Source organism: Oncorhynchus kisutch, linkage group LG23, assembly GCF_002021735.2.
Source record: "Oncorhynchus kisutch isolate 150728-3 linkage group LG23, Okis_V2, whole genome shotgun sequence".
In the NCBI taxonomy this organism is placed as follows: Eukaryota; Metazoa; Chordata; class Actinopteri; order Salmoniformes; family Salmonidae; genus Oncorhynchus; species Oncorhynchus kisutch.
Genome location: NC_034196.2, coordinates 1071644 through 1092576, shown reverse-complemented (window position 1 = coordinate 1092576; position 20933 = coordinate 1071644). Strand labels below are relative to the sequence as shown.

General features: G+C 42.4%; 1 protein-coding gene across 2 annotated transcripts in view; it reads left to right on the top strand.

The window, feature by feature from the left end:
• Positions 1-20933, top strand: part of col27a1a (collagen, type XXVII, alpha 1a) — a 230409-nt gene that overhangs the window by 50092 nt on the left and 159384 nt on the right. For both annotated transcript variants that reach the window (XM_031803202.1, XM_031803203.1), the window contains exons 6-8: positions 4473-4526; positions 4676-4729; positions 16464-16508. In XM_031803202.1, the coding sequence (XP_031659062.1) occupies positions 4473-4526; positions 4676-4729; positions 16464-16508 (153 nt within the window). The remainder of the gene's footprint in view (positions 1-4472; positions 4527-4675; positions 4730-16463; positions 16509-20933) is intronic.

Genomic DNA, 20933 nt, shown 5'->3' with positions numbered 1-20933 from the left:
TTTTAATGCACCATTACTAATAATAATTTCAATGAAATATATATATTTTTATCTATAGTGAATGATAATATTTCCTCACAGTATTTCAAAAATCTTTCCAACAGTCTCCTCAGTGATAATCACCAGGCCTCAGTGTGAAAGAGCAAAATGTCATGCTCTGAGGATCCCGTATATCCAGTGGAAATGACATAAAATAGCCTCCCTGAAAACATTTCCAATTGCGCAAAAACAGCTGTGTCTGGTGTGCTCACTGGTGTTGGAAACTCTGAGCGCCCAGAATAGGCAAGTTGATGCAATGTTGCAAGTTCGCAAGTGACAGTCATTGGGCTGGACCCAGTAACACAGACAGAAAGTGAGGCAGACAAGTGGAGTATCTACAGTGGGGAGAACGAGCATTTCAAACACTGCCGATTTTGCAGGTTTTCCTACTTACAAAGCATGTAGAGGTCTGTAATTTTTATCATAGGTACACTTCAACTGTGAGAGACGGAATCTAAAACAAAAATCCAGAAAATCACATTGTATGATTTTCAAGTAATTCATTTGCATTTTATTCCATGACATAAGTATTTGATACATCAGAAAATCAGAACTTAATATTTGGTACAGAAACCTTTGTTTGCAATTACAGAGATCATACGTTTCCTGTAGTTCTTGACCAGGTTTGCACACACTGCAGCAGAGATTTTGTCCCACTCCTCCATACAGACCTTCTCCAGATCCTTCAAGTTTCGGGGCTGTCGCTGGGCAATACAGACTTTCAGCTCCCTCCAAAGATTTTCTATTGGGTTCAGCTCTGGAGACTGGCTAGGTCACTCCAGGACCTTGAGATGCTTCTTACGGAGCCACTCCTTAGTTGCCCTGGCCGTGTGTTTCGGGGTCGTTGTCATGCTGGAAGACCCAGCCACGACCCATCTTCAATGCTCTTACTGAGGGAAGGAGGTTGTTTGCCAAGATCTCGCGAATCATGGCCCCATCCATCCTCCCCTGAATAAGGTGCAGTCGTCCTGTCCCCTTTACGGTTGGGATGGTGTTCTTGGGGTTGTACTCATCCTTCTTCTTCCTCCAAACAGACCAAAAAGCTCTATTTTTGTCTCATCAGACCACATGACCTTCTCCCATTCCTTCTCTGGATCATCCAGATGGTCATTGGCAAACATGCGCTGCAGGATTTGAATCCATGACAGCGTAGTGTGTTACTAATGGTTTTCTTTGAGACTGTGGTCCCAGCTCTCTTCAGGTCATTGACCAGGTCCTGCCGTGTAGTTCTGGGCTGATCCCTCACCTTCCTCATGATCATTGATGCCCCACGAGATGAGATCTTGCATGGAGCCCCAGACCGAGGGTGATTGACCGTCATCTTGAACTTCTTCCATTTTCTAAAAATTGCACCAACAGTTGTTGCCTTCGCACCAAGCTGCTTGCCTATTGTCCTGTAGCCCATCCCAGCCTTGTGCAGGTCTACAATTGTATCCCTGATGTCCATACACAGCTGTCTGGTCTTGGCCATTGTGGAGAGGTTGGAGTCTGTTTGATTGAGTGTGTGGACAGGTGTCTTTTATACAGGTAACGAGTTCAAACAGGTGCAGTTAATGCAGGTAATGAGTGGAGAACAGGAGGGCTTCTTAAAGAAAAACTAACAAGTCTGTGAGAGCCGGAATTCTTACTGGTTGGTAGGTGATCAAATACTTATGCCATGCAATAAAATGCACATTAATTACTTAAAATCATACAATGGGATTTTCTGGATTTTTGTTTTAGATTCCGTCTCTCACAGTTGAAGTGTACCTATGATAAATAATTATAGACCTCTACATGCTTTGTAAGTAGGGAAACCTGCAAAATCGTCAGTGTATCAAATACTTGTTCTCCCCACTGTATAGAGAGATGAAAGAACCTGCATTTATCAGGATATTTTTTGTGTTTATTTGTCTTTATGTAGTTTTACTTAGTTGACAATGGAAGTTTTAAATGCCTACTGCTACATTGGCCTAGGCTATCTCTTATTTATTTAGACGTCAATGGCTCACAGTGTATCAATGTGTCCATATGGTAGAGGCTGGTGCTCTCCATTTGTGGCATTTTAACCTTTAGATTTATCATTTTTATTACGATTTGTATTCTCAACCATGTGACAATGATTTTGAATAACAAAACGGTTGTTATTTATATCAAACTGTTCCCCGAAAATGCGCAAAAGACTGTTGTGAACAGAGTGCAAATGTCTTTGTACTTCATAATTACAATGGAGAGAGATAAAGTGAGGGATGTTGTAACTAAGACTATTAAAACTGAGCACAAATGGACAAAAAGTGGAGAAAAGCATTCACCTCTATCCAGCACCAGCGGGAGGAAAGCACCACTCAACTCACTCTACTCAACTGCCCAACTCTACAACCACTAGGCTACCTGCCCCCCAGATCACTTGATATCCACCACAAGTGGGAGAGAATAGAAAAGCGAGAGAGAGAGGGGAGAGGGAAAGAGAAGTAGAGAGAGACTTGACTCAACACAAACTAAACTGTCTATTGTACAGCAGAGCATGTGTCTGACTCAAATCCCCACAACTGAATAGATAAGAGCATATCATGAGTGCACCTTTTACAAAAACAGAGCTGAGAGCTCTCCATGCAGAATGGGCCCCCATATATAAATATCCCCAATCCCATTATCATTTATGTCAATAATTGTATGTTTTATTTTACTGCAACGCACATGACAGTTTTACCATTTAACAACCAGGGGGTGCTGCAGCACCTTCAACACCCATATACTTACTGTGGCTATGCAACATTGAGTCAACATCAGCCAATACTTGTAAAAATGTCAATTCTGGAAAAAGTATACCTATACAACTGCGGTCCTTCCGCGATGTTATGAAACTCATACATGTAATAAAATAATCTCTAGACCATCACTTTCCTCATTTGTGTTGCTCAACTCAGTGCGCATGTGCTTGTGCCATGTTGAATGCACCGAGTTGTCTGTTTGAACTACTGGCACACAGCTCGGACACCCATGCATACCCCACAAGACATGCCATCAGAGGTCTCTTCAAAGTCCCCAAGTCCAGAACAGACTATGGGAGGTGCACAGTACTACATCTGTTATAATCTCCACCAGGCACAGCCAGAAGAGGACTGGCCACCCCTCATAGCCTGGTTCCTCTCTAGGTTTCATCCTAGGTTTTGGCCTTTCTAGGGCGTTTTTCCTAGCCACCGTGCTTCTACACCTGCATTGCTTGCTGTTTGGGGGTTTAGGCTAGGTTTCTGTAAGGCACTTTGAGATATCAGCTGATGTAAGAAGGGCTATATAAATTTGATTTGATTTAGAGCAATGACTACATGGAACTCTATTCCGCATAAAGTAACTGATGCAAGCAGTAAAATTGGATTAAAAAAAAAAGTTAAAAATACACCTTATGGAACTGCGGGGACTGTGAAGCAACACAAACATAGACCTAGACACAGGCATACACACACAGGATAACATACACACAGGTACACATGTATTTTGTGTTGCACTGTAGATATGTGGTAGTAGAGTCGGGGCCAGAGGGCACACACCTAATGTCAATTGTGAAAACGCATACCTGTACTTATGTTCGACCTGTACAACTGCTGTCTGTTGTGACTGTATTATATTACTGCCTTCATTTTGCTGGACCCCAGGAAGAGTAGCTGCTGCCTACTAGCTTATGTAGTACGTCAAAGCAACAATGTCTCCAGTTGAGCAACATAAATGATCCTTGCTTGGGGGGTGGAGTGTAGAGTCAGAAGAGCCGCTCGCTTCGTTAAGCAGGTGTGTTGAGGGAACGTTTTCAAAGTGTTTGATGTGCAGGAGCTCTCCCCGATTGTGCTCTTTCACCACCCTTTAATACAGAAAAGTTGTAAATCACAGGAGCTCTTTGGGAAAAAGAAGTCCATACGATGAGTTAAATTGAAGTGTAGAAACCCATAACGGTTCTCTTTACTCCAACAATGAATCCTTGTTTTGTCTGGCAGGAAGACCGCTGGGGAGAAATCTCACCACAGAGTGATCCTGAGACAGTCTGTAGATGGGGTTTCCCATGTGAAGAGACTGCTACAATCATAAAGTTTCCCATGTGTCCAGGGAGGGTTGCTTTCACTCCTTCCACTCTGGTCACTAGCTGTTTGAGCAGGTTGTTGCTAATATCTTGTGACAATCTATTGATAGATGATGATTAATTAATTGATTAGGCCTCAAAAGCTGTCAAAAATGAGGTAATGAACATAGCATTCCCATGTGTGAAGAGAGGAGTTTTTTTCCACTCTATGGTCCCACTTCATGATACCTTATATCAAACCCAATTGATAGTATCCATGTAAATGCAGTGTACTTACAGTATAGGTACACACTGCGGTACTGCATAACGTTTATCTATGTATGGTAAAATAGGACCAAATAACCAAGTATCACTAATTGGTCCTCTTTCTCTGTGTTTTTCTCAGGGGAGGAAAGGAGACGCTGGTCTCTCATCTGGAACAGCCGCTAAAGGAGAGAAGGTAAGCCCCCCGCCCTTCTCCTAACTTCACCTTGACCAGCAAACAGTATACTTATCAAGTACAATAAAGTCATATTCTATTCAGGTTTAGTCTAAGTTGAATCTAGGTTGTGTATTGACATGATATGTATTTGTTTGACTGTCTTTCAGGGAGACCCAGGTATTCTTGGCCAAGCTGGACTAATCGGCCAGGCTGGTCGAAAGGTAAGAGAGACAGACACTCACCTATTGTTTGCTTCATATCTCATTGCCTCTCATCCTCTACTACTTTCTCATCAGAAAGCCCATATAACTGGAGTCTCATTTTGTGAGCTGGAATCGGTCCCGCTCTATGTCAAGATGTGAGATGGCCCAGCCACGCAGACACGCATATAAATGCGCACACACACACACGTCTAGTACTCCAAATGCATACAAACACACGTTTGGACCAAGAAAGAATCATCTCTGCACAATGTGTGTGTGTGAGGTCATAACATCAGTCAGCAGAAATATGCTAGAAGATGACCATTCAAAAAACGAGTAAGAAAAGACAGTTCGGTATGAGTCAGAGTCACTATTATATATCTTCTCTCTCCTCTGTTTCTCTCTCTCGCTCTCTCTGTGTGTGAGTTTTGACCTGCAGGAGATTCTATTCTCTCTCTGAGTTTTGACCTGCAGGAGATTCTATTCTCTCTCTGAGTTTTGACCTGCAGGAGATTCTATTCTCTCTCTGAGTTTTGACCTGCAGGAGATTCTATTCTCTCTCTGAGTTTTGACCTGCAGGAGATTCTATTCTCTCTCTGAGTTTTGACCTGCAGGAGATTCTATTCTCTCTCTGAGTTTTGACCTGCAGGAGATTCCTAGTTTGACCTGCAGGAGATTCTCTGAGTTTTGACCTGCAGGAGATTCTATTCTCTCTCTGAGTTTTGACCTGCAGGAGATTCTATTCTCTCTCTGAGTTTTGACCTGCAGGAGATTCTATTCTCTCTCTGAGTTTTGACCTGCAGGAGATTCTATTCTCTCTCTCCTCATGCTTTGTTGCTCTATAACAGGGGTGGTCAAACGTTTTGACTTGAGGGCCACATCGGCATTTTGAAATTCAACGGAGAGCCGCATTTTCTGGGGGACCAATTGTTTGTTAAAATCCATTTGCGGGGGCCTCCCGAGAGAGTGAGCAGTCTAAGGCACTGCATCGCAGTGCTTGAGGCGTAACAACAGACCTGGGTTCAATCCCAGGCTGTGTCACAACTGGCAGTGAATGGGAGACCCATGAGGTACTGACCCATGCCAGCAGTTCTGCTGTGCTCACCACTTCTACAATCTGTGTCAGCTGGGTCGGCTACAGTTTTGTTCGGAATGAAGGAGGGAGGGAGGAGGTTCATACTGTCAGCAGGAGGAGGGGGGCTCAGGGTGGGGGGGACATACTGTTGTAAGTCACTGGTGTCATAATGAGAAGGAAAGGCTTGACTGGGGTGATTCATACTTCTAGGAAATTGATCTCGGAATTTGGACAGAGGTTCTGTTGGATTGGATTTTCTATGTGTGTGTGGAAGACTCTTCTCTGATGACAATGTAAACTACTACCCTTGTCCTCATAGAGAGGACACATTATGAGTTTAGTAGAGTTAATCAATTTGTTATGACACAGGCACACGTTGTCAAGGGATAATACATCAGACATATGCGACTTGTTTCAGGAAACTAGGCGAATGTCACACGTCACTACTTCACAGGAGAAGCATTTGAACATCAACATTTATTTTCTATCAAAACGTGTTTTTTGGCAGAAATTAATTCTGGAACATGTGAACTTTCATGTGCCTTAATAACAAGCTTGTACTGTATGCCATCTGTAAATACGAATACAATTGTTAAATGACTAAGTTGGTTTAGCCACGGAAAAAGACATGCCGCTAACCATGATTGGCTGAGATAATGGTTTTGGCTGGAATTAGTATTTGGTAGCATTGCCTTTAAATAGTTTAACTTGGGTCAAACGTTTCAGGTAGCCTTCCACAAGCTTCCTACAATAAGTTGACTGAATTTTGGCCCATTCCTCCTGACAGAGCTGGTGTAACTGAGTCAGGTTTGTAGCCCTCGATGCTCGCATACGCTTTTTCAGTTCTGCCCACACATTTTCTATAGGATTGAGGTCAGGGCTTTGTGATGGCCACTCCAATACCTTGACTTTTTTGTCCTTAAGTCATTTTGCCACAACTTTGGAAGAATGCTTGTGGTCATTGCGCATTTGAAAGACCCATTTGCAACCAAGCTTTAACTTGACTGATGTCTTGAGATGTTGCTTCAATATATCCACATCATTTTACTGCCTCATGATGCCATCTATTTTGTGAAGTGCACCAGTCCCTCCTGCAGCAAAGCACCCCCACAACATGATGCTGCTACCCCCGTGCTTCACGGTTGGGATGGTGTTCTTCAGCTTGCAAGCATCCCCCTTTTTCCTCCAAACATAACGATGGTCATTATTGCCAAACCATTTCTATTTTTGTTTCATCAGACCAGAGGACATTTCTCCAAAAAGTATGATCTTTGTCCCCATGTGCAGTTGAAAACCATAGTCTGGCATTTTTATGGCAGTTTTGGAGCAGTGGCTTCTCCCTTGCTGTGCGGCCTTTCATGTTATGTCGATATAGGACTCGTTTTACTGTGGATATAGATACTTTTGTACCTGTTTTCTCCAGCATCTTCACAAGGTCCTTTGCTGTGGTTCTGGGATTGATTTACACTTTTCGCACCAAAGTGGGTTAATCTCTAGGAGACAGAACGCATCTCCTTCCTGAGCGGTATGATGGCTGCGTGGTCCCATGGTGTTTACACTTGTGTACTATTGTTTGTACAGATGAACGTGGTACCTTTAGGCGTTTGGAAATAGCTCCCAAGGATGAACCAGACTTGTGGTGGTCTCCAATTTTGTTTCTGAGGTCTTGGCTGATTTCTTTTGATTTTCCCATGATGTTAAGCAAAGAGGCACAGGTACACCTCCAATTCAGTCAAATTATATCAATTAGCCTATCAGAAGCTTCTAAAACCATGACATAATTTTCTGGAATTTTACAAGCTGTTTAAAGGCACAGTCAACTTAGTGTATGTAAACTTCTGACCCACTGGAATTGTGATACAGTGAATGATAATTGAAATAATCTGTCTGTAAACAATTGTTTGAAAAATGTCCTTTTATCATGCATAAAGTAGATGTCCTAACCGACTGGCCAAAACTATAGTTTGTTAACAAAACACGTGTGGAGTGTTTGAAAAACGAGTTTTAATGACTTGTGTATGTATGACCTAAGTATATGTAAACCTCCGACTTCATCTGTATATGCGGGAACACGTTTGAACCATCTAATGAGTGAACATGTAGTTAATCTGTAACATTCTTATGCGAGTTTGAAAACAGCATGTATTTAGTTTTGCCTGTGTTCAGCGCAAGTTCTAAATCAGCAAGAGATTCCTTCATTCAATAGCTATAAAATCTGACTGTGGTTTTGACACAGCCAGATCAACAGTCGGGGGAGTAGAATATTTAATAGTATCATGCACATTTAGATTAAGTTTAACATTTGTAACAGATTGACCTGTGGTGTTTATATAAATAGTGAAGAGAACAGGTCCCAAAATGGACACCTGTGGTACACCTTTATGTACTTCAAGAAATTCAGACTTAGCCTGAGTTCTGTCTCTTAGATCATCATGAATAACCATCAATAAAATAACATGATCAACAGTATCAAAAGCTTTTGACAGGTCCACAAACAAAGCAGCACATTCGATTTTAGTGTCTAAACCAGATTATTAACAACTATAGGACTATTTCTCTCTATACGATTTGTATTTCATATACCTTTGACTATTGGATGTTCTTATAGGCACTTTAGTATGGCCAGTGTAACAGTATAGCTTCCATCCCTCTCCTCGCCGCTACCTGGGCTCGAACCAGAAACACATCGACAACTACTCCAAGTCTCAGAGCGAGTGACGTTTGAAACGCTATTAGCGCTCACCCCACTAACTAGCTAGCCATTTCACATTGGTTACACCAGCCTAATCACGGGAGTTGATAGGCTTGAAGTCATAAACATCGCAATGCTTGAAGAGCTGCTGGAAAAATGCACGAAAGTGCTGTTTGAATGAATGCTTACGAGCCTGCTGGTGCCTACCATCGCTCAGTGAGACTGCACTATCAAATCATAGACTTAGTTATAACATAATAATACACAGAAATACGAGCCTTAGGTCATTAATATGGTGAATCTGGAAACTATCATTTTGAAAACAAAATGTTTATTCTTTCAGTGAAATACGGAACCGTTCCGTATTTTATCTAACGGATGGCATCCCTAAGTCTAAATATTGCTGTTACATTGCACAACCTTCATGTTAAGTCATAATTACGTAAAATTCTGGCAAATTAGTTCGCAATGAGCCAGGCGGCCCAAACTGTTGCATATACCCTGATTTTGTGCAATGAACATAAGAGAAGTGACACAATTTCACCTGGTTAATATTGCCTGCTAACCTGGATTTATTTTAGCTAAATATGCAGGTTTAAAAATATATACTTCTGTGTATTGATTTTAAGAAAGGCATTGATGTTTATGGTTAGGTACACGTTGGAGCAACGACAGTCCTTTTTCGCGAATGCGCACCGCATCGATTATATGCAACGCAGGACAGGCTAGATAAACTAGTAATATCATCAACCATGTGTAGTTAACTAGTGATTATGATTGATTGATTGTTTTTTATAAGATAAGTGGCTTCTTACTGCATTCGCGTAACAGGCAGGCTCTTCGTGAGGCAGGTGGTTAGAGCATTGGACTAGTTAACCGTAAGGTTGCAAGATTGAATCCCTGAGCTGACAAGGCAGTTAACCCACCGTTCCTAGGCCGTCATTGAAAATAAGAATGTGTTCTTAACTGACTTGCCTAGTTAAATAAAGTTGTAAAAAAAATATAGAAAAAAAACCCAGGCAAAATCGGTGTCTAAAAATACAGATTTTCGATTGTTATGAAAACCTGAAATTGGCCCTAATTAATCGGCCATTCCGATTAATTGGTCGACCTCTAATCCAAACGGCCTCACAACCACAGACCACGTGTAACCACGCCAGCCCAGAACCTCCACATCCGGATTCTTCACCTGCGGGATTGTCTGAGGGGAGGGGGTGCTGATTATTTATGTCTGTAATAATACCCATTTGTGGGGAAAACTCATTCTGATTTGCTGGGCCTGGCACCCAAGTGGGTGGGCCTATGCCGTCCCCAGGCCAACCCATGTCTGTCCCCCTGCCTAGTCATGTGATATCCATAGATTAAGGCCTAATTTATTTATTTCATGAGAGTTATTGTTATTATTATTTCATGAGAGAACTTGGGAAGGTTGAAAACCAGGCAGGCTGCAGCGTTCTGGATACGTTGCAGGGGTTTTATTTCACAATTGGTGAGCCCAGCCAACAGTAAGTTGCAGTAGTCCAGCAAGGAGAGGACAAGTGTCTGGATTAGGACCTGGATTGCTTTTTGTGTGAGGTAGGGTCGTACTCTACAGATGTTGTAGAGCATGAACCTGCAGGAGCGAGTCATTGCTTTGATGGTTTCAGAGAACGACAGGGTGTTGTCCAGAGTTATGCCAAGGTGCTTTGCACTCTGGGAGTGCAACACTGTGGAGTTGTCAACCGTGATGTAGTGGTCTTTGAGTGGGCAGGCCATCCCCGGGAGGAAGAGCACCTCTGTCTTGTCAAGGTTGAGATGGTGGGCCGACATCCAAGTTGAGATATCTGCCAGGGGCTCTGAGATGCATGTCGCTACCTGAGTGTCAGAAGGGGGGGGAAGGAGAAAAGTAGTTGAGTGTCATCTGAATAGCAATGATAGGAGAGACCATGTGAGGATATGTCGGCGCCGAGTGACTTGGAGAGAAGTGAAGAGTGTCTAGAACTGAGGCCTGAGGGACACCAGTAGTGAGAGTATGTGGTGCAGACTTAGATCCTCTCTACTTCACCTGGTAGGAGTGGCCCACCAGGTCGGATGCAATCCAAACGTGTGCAGAAACGCCCACCCCTGAGAGTGTAAGGAGGGGGATCTGATGGTTCAAGGTGTCGAAGGCAGCAGATAGATCTAGGAGGATGTGAATAGAGGAGAAAGAGTCAGCTTTGGCAGTGCAAAGGCCTCTGTGAGGAGGAGAAGTGAGGAGGAGGGGAGGGGATGGGGTCGAGTAGGAAGATTGTCGTGCAGCCCGACTTCAGAAGTCACAGGATTTCATCTGGAGAGAGAGGGGAGAAAGAGGTCAAGGCATAAGGTAATTATATGCAAGTGAGACCAGTGGACTCAATAGGCTAAGGGAATGAGTAGCGGATGTCGTCAACCTTCTTTTGAAAGTGGTTGACAAAGTCGCCCGTAGAGGGAGGAGATGATAGGTCCTCCGGAGGTTTAGTTTTCCTCAGCTGCCTGCAGCCCTTTTCTGTCAGCTCACAATGAGTCACTCAGCCACGGAGCAGGAGGGGAGGGCGGGAGGAAAGGAGACAATGCAAGTAATAGGATGCGGAAAGGGAAAAGTGTAGGGTCGAAGAGGCTGAATCAGGAGACAGGAGGGAGAAGGATTTAGCAGAAGGGAGATATGACAGAAGAGGAGCAGTTGGTGAAAGAGAGCGAATATTGTGTGACCATCTGGGTAGGGGCCGAGTGGTTAGGGTTGGAGGAAAGGGAGACTGAAAAGGAAACAAAGCAGTGATCAGAGACCTGGAGTGGGGTTGCAGTGAGATTTAGTAGGCGAGCAGCCTCTAGTAAAGATGAGGTCAAGCGTATTCCCTGTCTTGTGAGTTGGAAGGGATTGGGAAAGGGTGAAGTCAAGAGGCAATTAGGGGAAAGAGAGAGTTCGAAAGAAATGAATCGAAGGCAGACATGGGGAGGTTGAAGTTGCCAAGTACAAAGAGTAGTGAGCCATCGGCAGGAAATGAGCTTATCAAGGTGCCATACTCATTGAGGAACTCTCTAAGGGCACATGGTGGGCGATAGATGACAATAATAATAATGTTAAGCTTGAGTTGACAATTGACAGTGACAGCATGGAATTCAAATGAGGAGATCAATGAGAGTTAACTTTGAAGGATCTTTAAAGAATATTTTATCAAGCAATATAAACCAGAATTGTTTTTGTTCGAACCGGGTTAAGAACTTTATTTTGCTGGTCAGAACAGTGGAACAGAACAAAAAAAAGAATGGTTCTGTTCAGAATGAAATCATTGGAAAATCATGTGGGTTCCAACCCCTGATACCAACTACTGAGAAGTGTGTAGGAAAGGCATACATTTCCTAAGTCTGCATCGGCCCCTTAGTATATAATCCAGTATGTGAACAAGAATCCAGTATATAAATATGTGGAGTATGGATGGAGCAGTGTGGTTCTTTTAAGCTCAGTTGGTAGAGTATTCCCTTGTAACTCCAGGTAGTGGGTTCGATTCCTGGGACCACCCATATGTAAAATGTATGCACACATGACTCTAAAAAAAGAGTGCTAAATGGCATATGTTATTTAACAAAAATACAATGTAAAGTAGTGTATATAAGAATACAGTATATGAATACACAGTACGAACGATCCAGTGTTTAATGTCTCTCTCTATATGGGACACAGCACTGTATGTGTTTGTGATTATGGGAGTGTGTGTGTGTGAGTGTATATATGAAATCAAATTTTATTTGTCACATGCACCCGAATACAACAGGTGAAGACCTTACCGTGAAATACTTACTTACAAGCCATTAACCAACAATGCAGTTTTAAAAATAGAGTTAAGAACATTTTTACTAAATGAACTAAAGTAAAATAATTGAATACAAAAGTAACACAAGAAAATTACATAACACTAACGAGTGTTATGTAATATATACAGGGGGTACCGGTACAGAGTCAATGTGCGAAGGTACAGGTTAGTCAAGGTAATTTGCAAAGTGAGTATGCATAGATAATAGACAGCGAGTAGCAGCAGTGTAAAAAGAAAGGGGGGGTCAATGTAAATAGTCCGTGTGGCCATTTGCTTAATTGTTCAGCAGTCTTATGGCTTGGGGCTAGAAGCTGTTAAGGGGCCTTTTTGGTGCTAGACTTGGTGCTCTGGTACCACTTGCCATGCGGTAGCAGAGAGAACAGTCTATGACTTCGGTGACTGGAGTCTTTGACAATTTTGAGGATCTAGAGACACATGCCAAAGCTTTTCAGTCCCCTGAGCGGGAAAAAGTGTTGTCCTGCCCTCTTCACAACATTCTTGGTGTGTTTGGACCATGATAGTTCGTTGGTGATGTGGACACATCACCAATCCGCTTCACTACAGCCACGTCAATGCTAATGGGGGCCTGTTTGGTCCACCTTTTCATGTAGTCCACAGTCAGCTTCTTTGTCTTGCTCACATTGAGGGAGAGGTTGTTGTCCTGGCACCACACTGCCAGGTCTCTGACATTCTCCCTATAGGCTGTCTCATTGTTGTTGGTGATCACTTTTGTGTAGTTTACAAACTTAATGATGGTGAAGTCGTGCTTGGCCACGCAGTCGTGGGTGAACAGGGAGTACAGGTGGGGACTATGCACCCACCCCTGAGGTGCCCCAATTTTAAGGATCAGCGTGGCAGATGTGTTGTTGCCTACCCTTACCACCTGCGGGCGTCCCATCAGGAAGTCCAGGCTCCATTTGCAGAGGGAGGTGTTTAGTCCCAGGGTCCTTAGCATAGTGATGAGCTTCATGGGCACTATGGTGTTGAATGCAGAGCTGCAGTCAATGAACAGCATTCTCACATAGGTGTTCCTTTTGTCCAGTTGGGAAAGGGCAGTGAAGAGTGCAATTGAGATTGCGTCATCTGTGGATGGGGCAGTATGCGAATTGGAGTGGGTCTAGGGTTTCCGGCATGATAGTGTTGATGTCAACCATGACCAGCCTTTCAAAGCACTTCATGGCTACCGACGTGAGTGCTATGGGACGGTAATACTTTTAAAAATGTGTTATTTTAATTTACCTTTATTTAACTAGCCAAGTCAGTTAAGAACACACTTATTTTACAATGACGGCCTACCCCGGCCAAACCCTCCCCTAACCCAGGTGACACTGTGCCAATTATGAGCCACCCTATGGCACTCCCGGTTGTAATACAGCCTGGGATCGAACCAGGGTCTGTAGTGACGTCTCTAGCACTGAGATGCAGTGCCTTAGACTGCTGCGCCACTCAGGAGCCCATTTAGCGAGGTTACCTTCGCTTTCTTTGTCACAGGGACTATGGTGGCCTGTTTAAAACATGTAGGTATTACAGACTTGGTCAGGGAAAGGTTGAAGAACATTGCCAGTTGATCCGCGCATGATATCCAGTATCCGTCTAGATTACCAGGATCGGTACTCATATCATGCACGGCTTTGTGAATATTGACCGGTATAAAGGTCTTTCTCAAATTGGCTACAGGGAGGGCTTGATCACACTGTCGTCCGGAACAGCTGGTGCTCTCATGCATGCTTCAGTGTTGCTTGCATCGATGCAAGCACAAAAAGCATTTAGCTTGTCTGGTAGGCTCGTATCACTGGGCAGCTCGTGGCTGAGTTTCCCCTTGTAGTCCGTAATATTTTTCAAGCCCTGCCACATCCGACGAGCATCAGAACCAGTGTAGCAGGATTCAATCATAGTCATGTATTGACGCTTTGCCTGTTTGATGGTTTGTCTGAAAACATTTCTTATAAGCATCCGGATTATTGTCCCGCTCCTTGAAAAGCTAGAGCTTCTGCTTTAGCTCGGTGCGGATGCTGCCTGAAATCCTTGGCTTCTGGTTGGGAAATGTACGTACAGTCACTGTGGGGACGACGTCGTCGATGCACTTATTGATGAATCTGGTGACTGAGGTGGTATTCTCCTCAATGCCATCGGATAAGTCCCGGAACATATTTCAGTCTGTGCTAGCAAAACAGTCCTGTAGCATAGCATCCATGTCATCTGACCATTTCCGTATTGTGCGAGTCACTGGTACGTCCTGCTTTAGGTTTTGTAAGCAGGAATCAGGAGGATTTAATTATGGACAGATTTTCCAAATGGAGTGCGAGGGAGAGCTTTTTATGCGTCTCCGTGTGTGGAAGTAAAGGTGGTCTAGAGTTTTTTTTCTTCTGGTTACTCGTGACATGAGGGTAGAAATTAGGTGAAATGGATTTAAGTTTGCCTGCTTTAAAGTCACCGGCCAGTAGGAGCACCGCTTCTGGATGAGCATTTTCTTGTTTGCTTATGGCCTTTCACAGCTTATTGAGTGCGGTCTTAGTGCCAGGATCGGTTTCTGTCATGAAATAAACATCTGCGAATAATATAGATGAGAACTCTCTTGGTAAATATTGTGGTCTACAGGTTATCATAAGATATTCTACCTCAGGTGAGCAATACCACAAGACTTCTTTAATATTAGACATTGCGCACCAGCCGTTATTGACAAATAGACACACGCCCCCGCCCCTTGTCTTACCAGACATAGCTTCTCTGTCCTGCCGATGCACGGCGAAGCCAGCCAGCTCTTTATTATCCCCGTTCTCGTTCAGCCACGTCTCGGTGAAATGTAAGATATGACCGTTTTTAATGTCCCATTGTTAGGATAGTCTTAATCGTAGATTGTCCAGTTTGTTTTCCAATGATTGCACGTGAGCCAATAATACGGAGAGTAGTGGTGGTTTACCTACTCGTCTGCAAATTCTTCCAAGGGACCCCACCTCCTCCACCTTTTCCTTCGTCTTTTCTTCACGCTGATGATGGAGATTTGGGCCCTGTTTGGACAAAATAGTATTTCCTTCGCGTCGGACTCATTAAAGAAAATCTTTGTCCAGTTCAATGTGAGTAATTGCTATTCTGACATCCAGAAGCTCTTTTGGGTCATAAGAGACAATAGCAGCAACATTGTGTACAAAATTAGTTACAAACAATGCTAAGAAAACAACAGCAATCCCCTCCAGCGCCATTATTAAGTAGGAAGTATATTTGAGTATGAGGTGTGTGAGCTTGTGTGTATGTGTTTTGTGTTACTGAGTGAGTCTATATGTGTCTCTTACTTACTACAGGAGTACTACTTACTACAGGAGATGTCATGATGACTGTTCAACAGTTTGATGGCCTGGAGATTGAAGCTGTTTTTCAGTCTTTCGGTCTCGGCTTTGATGCACCTGTACTGTCTCTTTCTGTTAAATGGTAGCAGAGTGAACAGATCATGACTCGGATGGCTGAGGTCCTTGATTAATTTCTTGGCCGTCCTTTGACACAGAGTGGAGGGCAGGCAGTGTGCCTCCGGTGATGCATTGAGCTGACCCCACAACCCACTGGAAAACCATTAGGTTGAGGGCCGTGCAGTTGCTGTACCAGGCGATGATGCTGCCTGACAGAATGCTCTCAATGGTGCATCTATAGAAGTTTGTAAGGGTCTTATAGGCCATGCCACATTTCTACAGCTACCTGATGTTGTGCCTTCTTCACCATGGTGTCGGTGTGGTGGGACCATTGCAGGTCCTCAGTGATGTGCATATCAAGGAACTTGAAGCTCTTGACCCTCTCCACTGTGCCCCATCGATTTGGATGGGGGCATATTTCCTCTTCTGTCTCCTGTAGTCCACTATCAGCTCCTTTGTTTTTTATTTTGAGAGGTAGGTTATTTTCCTGACACAACTCCACCAAGGCTCTAGCCCTCCCTGTAGACAGTCGTGCCATTGTTGGTAATCAGGCCTACCATTATTATTATTACTACCACTGTTCAAGAAGAACAGGGAGTACAGTGTTAGCTAGCTGTTAGCAGTTCCGTGACTACAGTACTCTGCTGCGTGTGCCCTTGGAATTCTTCTCTCAGATTTTACCTCATTTCTTGAACTGTTTCAATCTATAATTTCTCACTTGCTCTCTCTCAATTATTCTCTATGCGTGGTACTCATTTCTTTGTGTTTCTCTCCTCAGGGACAGAGAGGGCATCCTGGTCCACCTGGTCACACAGGAGAGCCTGTGAGTATTAAGTAGTTCATATCCAGTAAAAACTCAGTTATAACTGGTTACCACATGCCATGTTACACCTCTACATACACAGAAGGCACTGTTTTGATAGTACATAAATGCGGAGATAACAAAAATATCCCTAATCCCTCATTTTCCTTTAGCCGGTCACAATACTTCACTAATTTCAAAACCTCTCCTTTTATGATGTGCATAAGGCCAACGCTTACTTATGTGGGTATAAAGCTTGGTACCTGAGCTTGGTACCTGAGTAAAACTGTCATACTTGAGAGAAGGGAAAGTCACCCAGTAAAATACTACTTGAGTAAAAGTCTAAAGGTATTTGGTTTTCAATATACTTAAGTAGGAAAAGTAAAAGTATAAATAATATCAAATTCCTTATATTAAGCAAATCAGCCAGCACAATTTTCTTGTTTTTAAATGTACTGATAGCCAGGGGCACACTCCAACACTCCAACACTCCGACATAATTTACACATGTGTGTTTAGTGAGTCTGCCAGATCAGATGCAGTAGGGATGACCAGGGATTTTCTCTTTAAGATTGTTAATTGGACATTTTTCCTGTCCTGCTAAACATTCCAAATGTAGTAGTACTTTTGGGTGTCAGCGAAAATGTATGGAGTAGAAAGTACATAATTTTCTTTAGGAATGGAGTAAAGCAAAAGTAAAAGTTGTCAAAAATAGAAATAGTATTACTTAAGTATTACTTTAACCACAGGATCAGTGTCCCCCCCCCCCCCCCCGTGGGATGGTTGAGATAATGTAGGCTAATGTGATTAGCATGAAGTTGTAAGTAACAATAACATTTCCCTGGACATAGACATATCTGATATGGGCAGAAAGCTTAAATTCTTGTTAATCTAACTGCACTGTGAAATAATACTATGTCAAATCAAATCAAATGTATTTATAAAGCCCTTCTTACATCAGCTGATGTCACAAAGTGCTGTACAGAAACCCAGCCTAAAACCCCATACAGCAAGCAATGCAGGTGTAGAAGCACCATGTTATTGTTTTTAGGAGAGTGCACAGTTTTGAAATTGAAAATGTATTAATAAACCAACTAGGCACATTTGGGCAGACTTGATACAACATTTTGAACATAAATGCAATGGTTCATTGGATCAGTCAAAACTGTTGCACATACAACGCAAAAATTATCAAAATTGCACCTAACCTGGAATAATATATTGTTACCTTTCTCTTGCATTTCAAAGATGATTAAAAAAATATGATTTTTTCTTTGTATTATCTTTAACCAGATCTAATGTGTTATATTCTCCTGCGTTAATTTCACATTTCCTCAAACTTCAAAGTGTTTCCTTTCAAATGGTATCAAGAATATGTATATCCTTGCTTCAGTTCCTGAGCTACAGGCAGTTAGATTTGGGTATGTCATTTTAGACGAAAATTGAAAATAATGTAGTTTTACTTAAGTACTTTACACGACTGGTGTAAAGTTAACATTGTGTATTTGCAAAGCAATTGCTATTGGCAATCAAATGTCATGCTGGATATTTGGAATGATGCAGTTCGTTTTGGAAACATCTTCGCATTGTCGCTCTGTCAAAATGTCTCTGCTACAGTCCCATAGGAAAGCTCGTATCAAAAAAAATATCTCCAAGACCAGAGCAACTCCAACCCATTATGTCTCGCCTCAGTCTGCCACTCTCCGTCAATGTCCAACAGCCCAAATTATGGACTGTATTATGGGATCGCAAAAGTGCTATGGCGACCATGGTAACGGATGATGATTTGGCATGCTAAAGCATCTATCAATCAGATTGATTCCTGGTCCATTATCGACTCTTGGGAGTTCCAGCCCCAGACCCTTTTCAGCAGTTGGTAAATGGCTGGGCCAAACATGCCTGGAGGCAGCCAGATCTGGAGTGAGAAGAGATCTGGCTGGCTGGGCTGTTCCAGCTCCAAGAGCAGAGCCACTCACACCATCCAACACAGACACAGCCACTCACACCATATCACTGTATAGCAGCACTATACTGATACAACCCAAGGAACACACAACAGTAGCAATGCGCATTCCCCTCCCACCTCAGCATCTGTCTTTTTCATTCATCTATTTCTGTGTTTGAGGGGTGCAAAATCCACTTGTCACTTAAATCTTACTGGATTGATTATTTTCACTTTATTGCGACTCTTTCTTACTCTTGCTTTGTGCCTGTCGTTTTTTCCCCATTAACGTTACAACCACAGACATGTTTGTAATGACCTGTCAAAATTGAATATATTGTCTTTCTGTTGCATCTATAACAACGCTAAAGCTTCATCAGGGATTTAATGCACGGTCTTGGAAATTACATCACAAGAAAGAGAAGGTAACATTATTTTGATGTATGTTGATTTTTTTGCCCAATTGAAAAAAAAGTTATAATTGAATACAGTTGAAATGTTTATAAATTAAATGTGCTGAAATCAACACTCAGTTTATAGTGCTATTATGTCTGAACTCGCAAACAATGTCGTAACGTGTGCGCTGAGAATCGGGAAGCAAGTTCAGGGAGTGAGTGTTTTAATAAATAAACGTAACATAATACCAAAAAAGAAAACACAAACAACACACATACATGACACTGGAACAGAAACAATGACGACTGGGGAAGGAACCAAACGGAGTAAGGAAGGAGCGCACGTGACAAATGTATAGTATGAATGGAGTAGGAAAATGTATACATTCACGACTGTAAGTCACTCTGGATATGAGCTCTGGAAAAGAGCGTCTGCTAAATGACCCAAATGTAAATGAAAAATGTATGTATAGATAGATGTAATATAGAGTCAAGCGTGTTGATTTTTTATCTGATGGTATACTGCTATTGACACACTTGCTGAATTAGGCAACAGAACGTGGTGAGTGCAGGTAAGCCTAGACAGCGCAAGTTTTTGGTGTTTGCAGCCCTGTTCCACCCCTTTTATGTTAATTTATTCATATTGCAAATACACAGTGTGTTTATGCAAATTAAGCATATAAAATGTACTTTATTTTAACACAAAATATTTTCACAAATACCTGATACCATTAGAACATGTATATATTAGTCCCCCCTAAAAATGTCATTTTACTATGCATGTAATACCTGAATTCCCACCAAAATTCCTAAACTGCCAGTAACATGTTTTATGTGCCATAATTTAGTCAATATCTGATGGATTTTAGAATTCAAAAGGTTTGGAGTATATTCATCCATTGTCCAACTGTTGCATTAATTGAATTGCTTTTAAAACCTCTTAACAATTTTGCTGACTGTTAGTCTTTGGAAGAAGTGGGGGAGACTGGATAAGCATCGTAGTGTCCAGGCTATTTAAGGTTCTGGAGCGTCCGTAACACATCAAGGCTATTTAAGGTTCTGGAGCGTCCATAACACATCAAGGCTATTTAAGGTTCTGGAGTGTCCATAACACATCAAGGCTATTTAAGGTTCTGGAGAGTCCGTAACACATCAAGGCTATTTAAGGTTTTAGAGTGTCCGTAACATATCAAGGCTATTTTCAGCCTAATTGCAAGGAGTCCTCTTGAGGAAAATGGCCTTAGAGAGAAAAACTGTGGAAGGGACGTCAATGGATGGAGTTTCTTGAGGCATGAGGAGAGTGTGTTTGTGTCCTCCTCCACCCCTACTTCCCCAGTCTAAGACTATTTTTGCATGGACAAGATTAACAAATGCTTTTCTCTGTCTGAATGATGAGGCAAACAGTGATTGAGTAATAACTCTGTTTTGCATGATGCAATGTGATGTATTACCAGAGCAAAGAGCACAAGACTGGAGCATCTAATGACAAACCCAACCCTCCCATACCATATCTTCGAACCCCCTTACTGATTTAATGTTGATTGGGGTTGACAGAGGGCTCCTCCTTTCATCCCTCCTCAGCTATACTTCTCTGAGGCTCTGCTGTATGCATAGGCCCGAGCCAAATGAATAGGGAAGCCTTCAATAGGAGGCTGTGTGCACTGTGCAGGGGCTATGCACGTCGAAGGAAGTTCTACATGAACACGTTTGCATTGTAAGAAATTAGGTTTCAACCTGCCCATCCCATCCCCCATGCCAAGCCCTGATTGGATCAAATTATTATGAACTTTTATTTAACCAGGGAAAAACACAAATGTGCCCTGGGAACAATACAGAAAATAACATTTTATACCATTTAAAACACAAACTTAAATAGCAAGTATTTTAATACACAATAAACAATCAAACAAAACAAACACATTTATCAATGTAAAAATCCTTAGCCTTTCTACTAAACTGACCCACAGACAACAACACATCCAAATGAAATGTTACTTGGAGATTATTACACATGATAGGGGCCTGGTAGGAAAAGGATGATTTGCCCAACTCTAAGGATACATGTGGTGTCTCCAGCATTAACCAACCCTGTAATCTAGTGTTGTAATC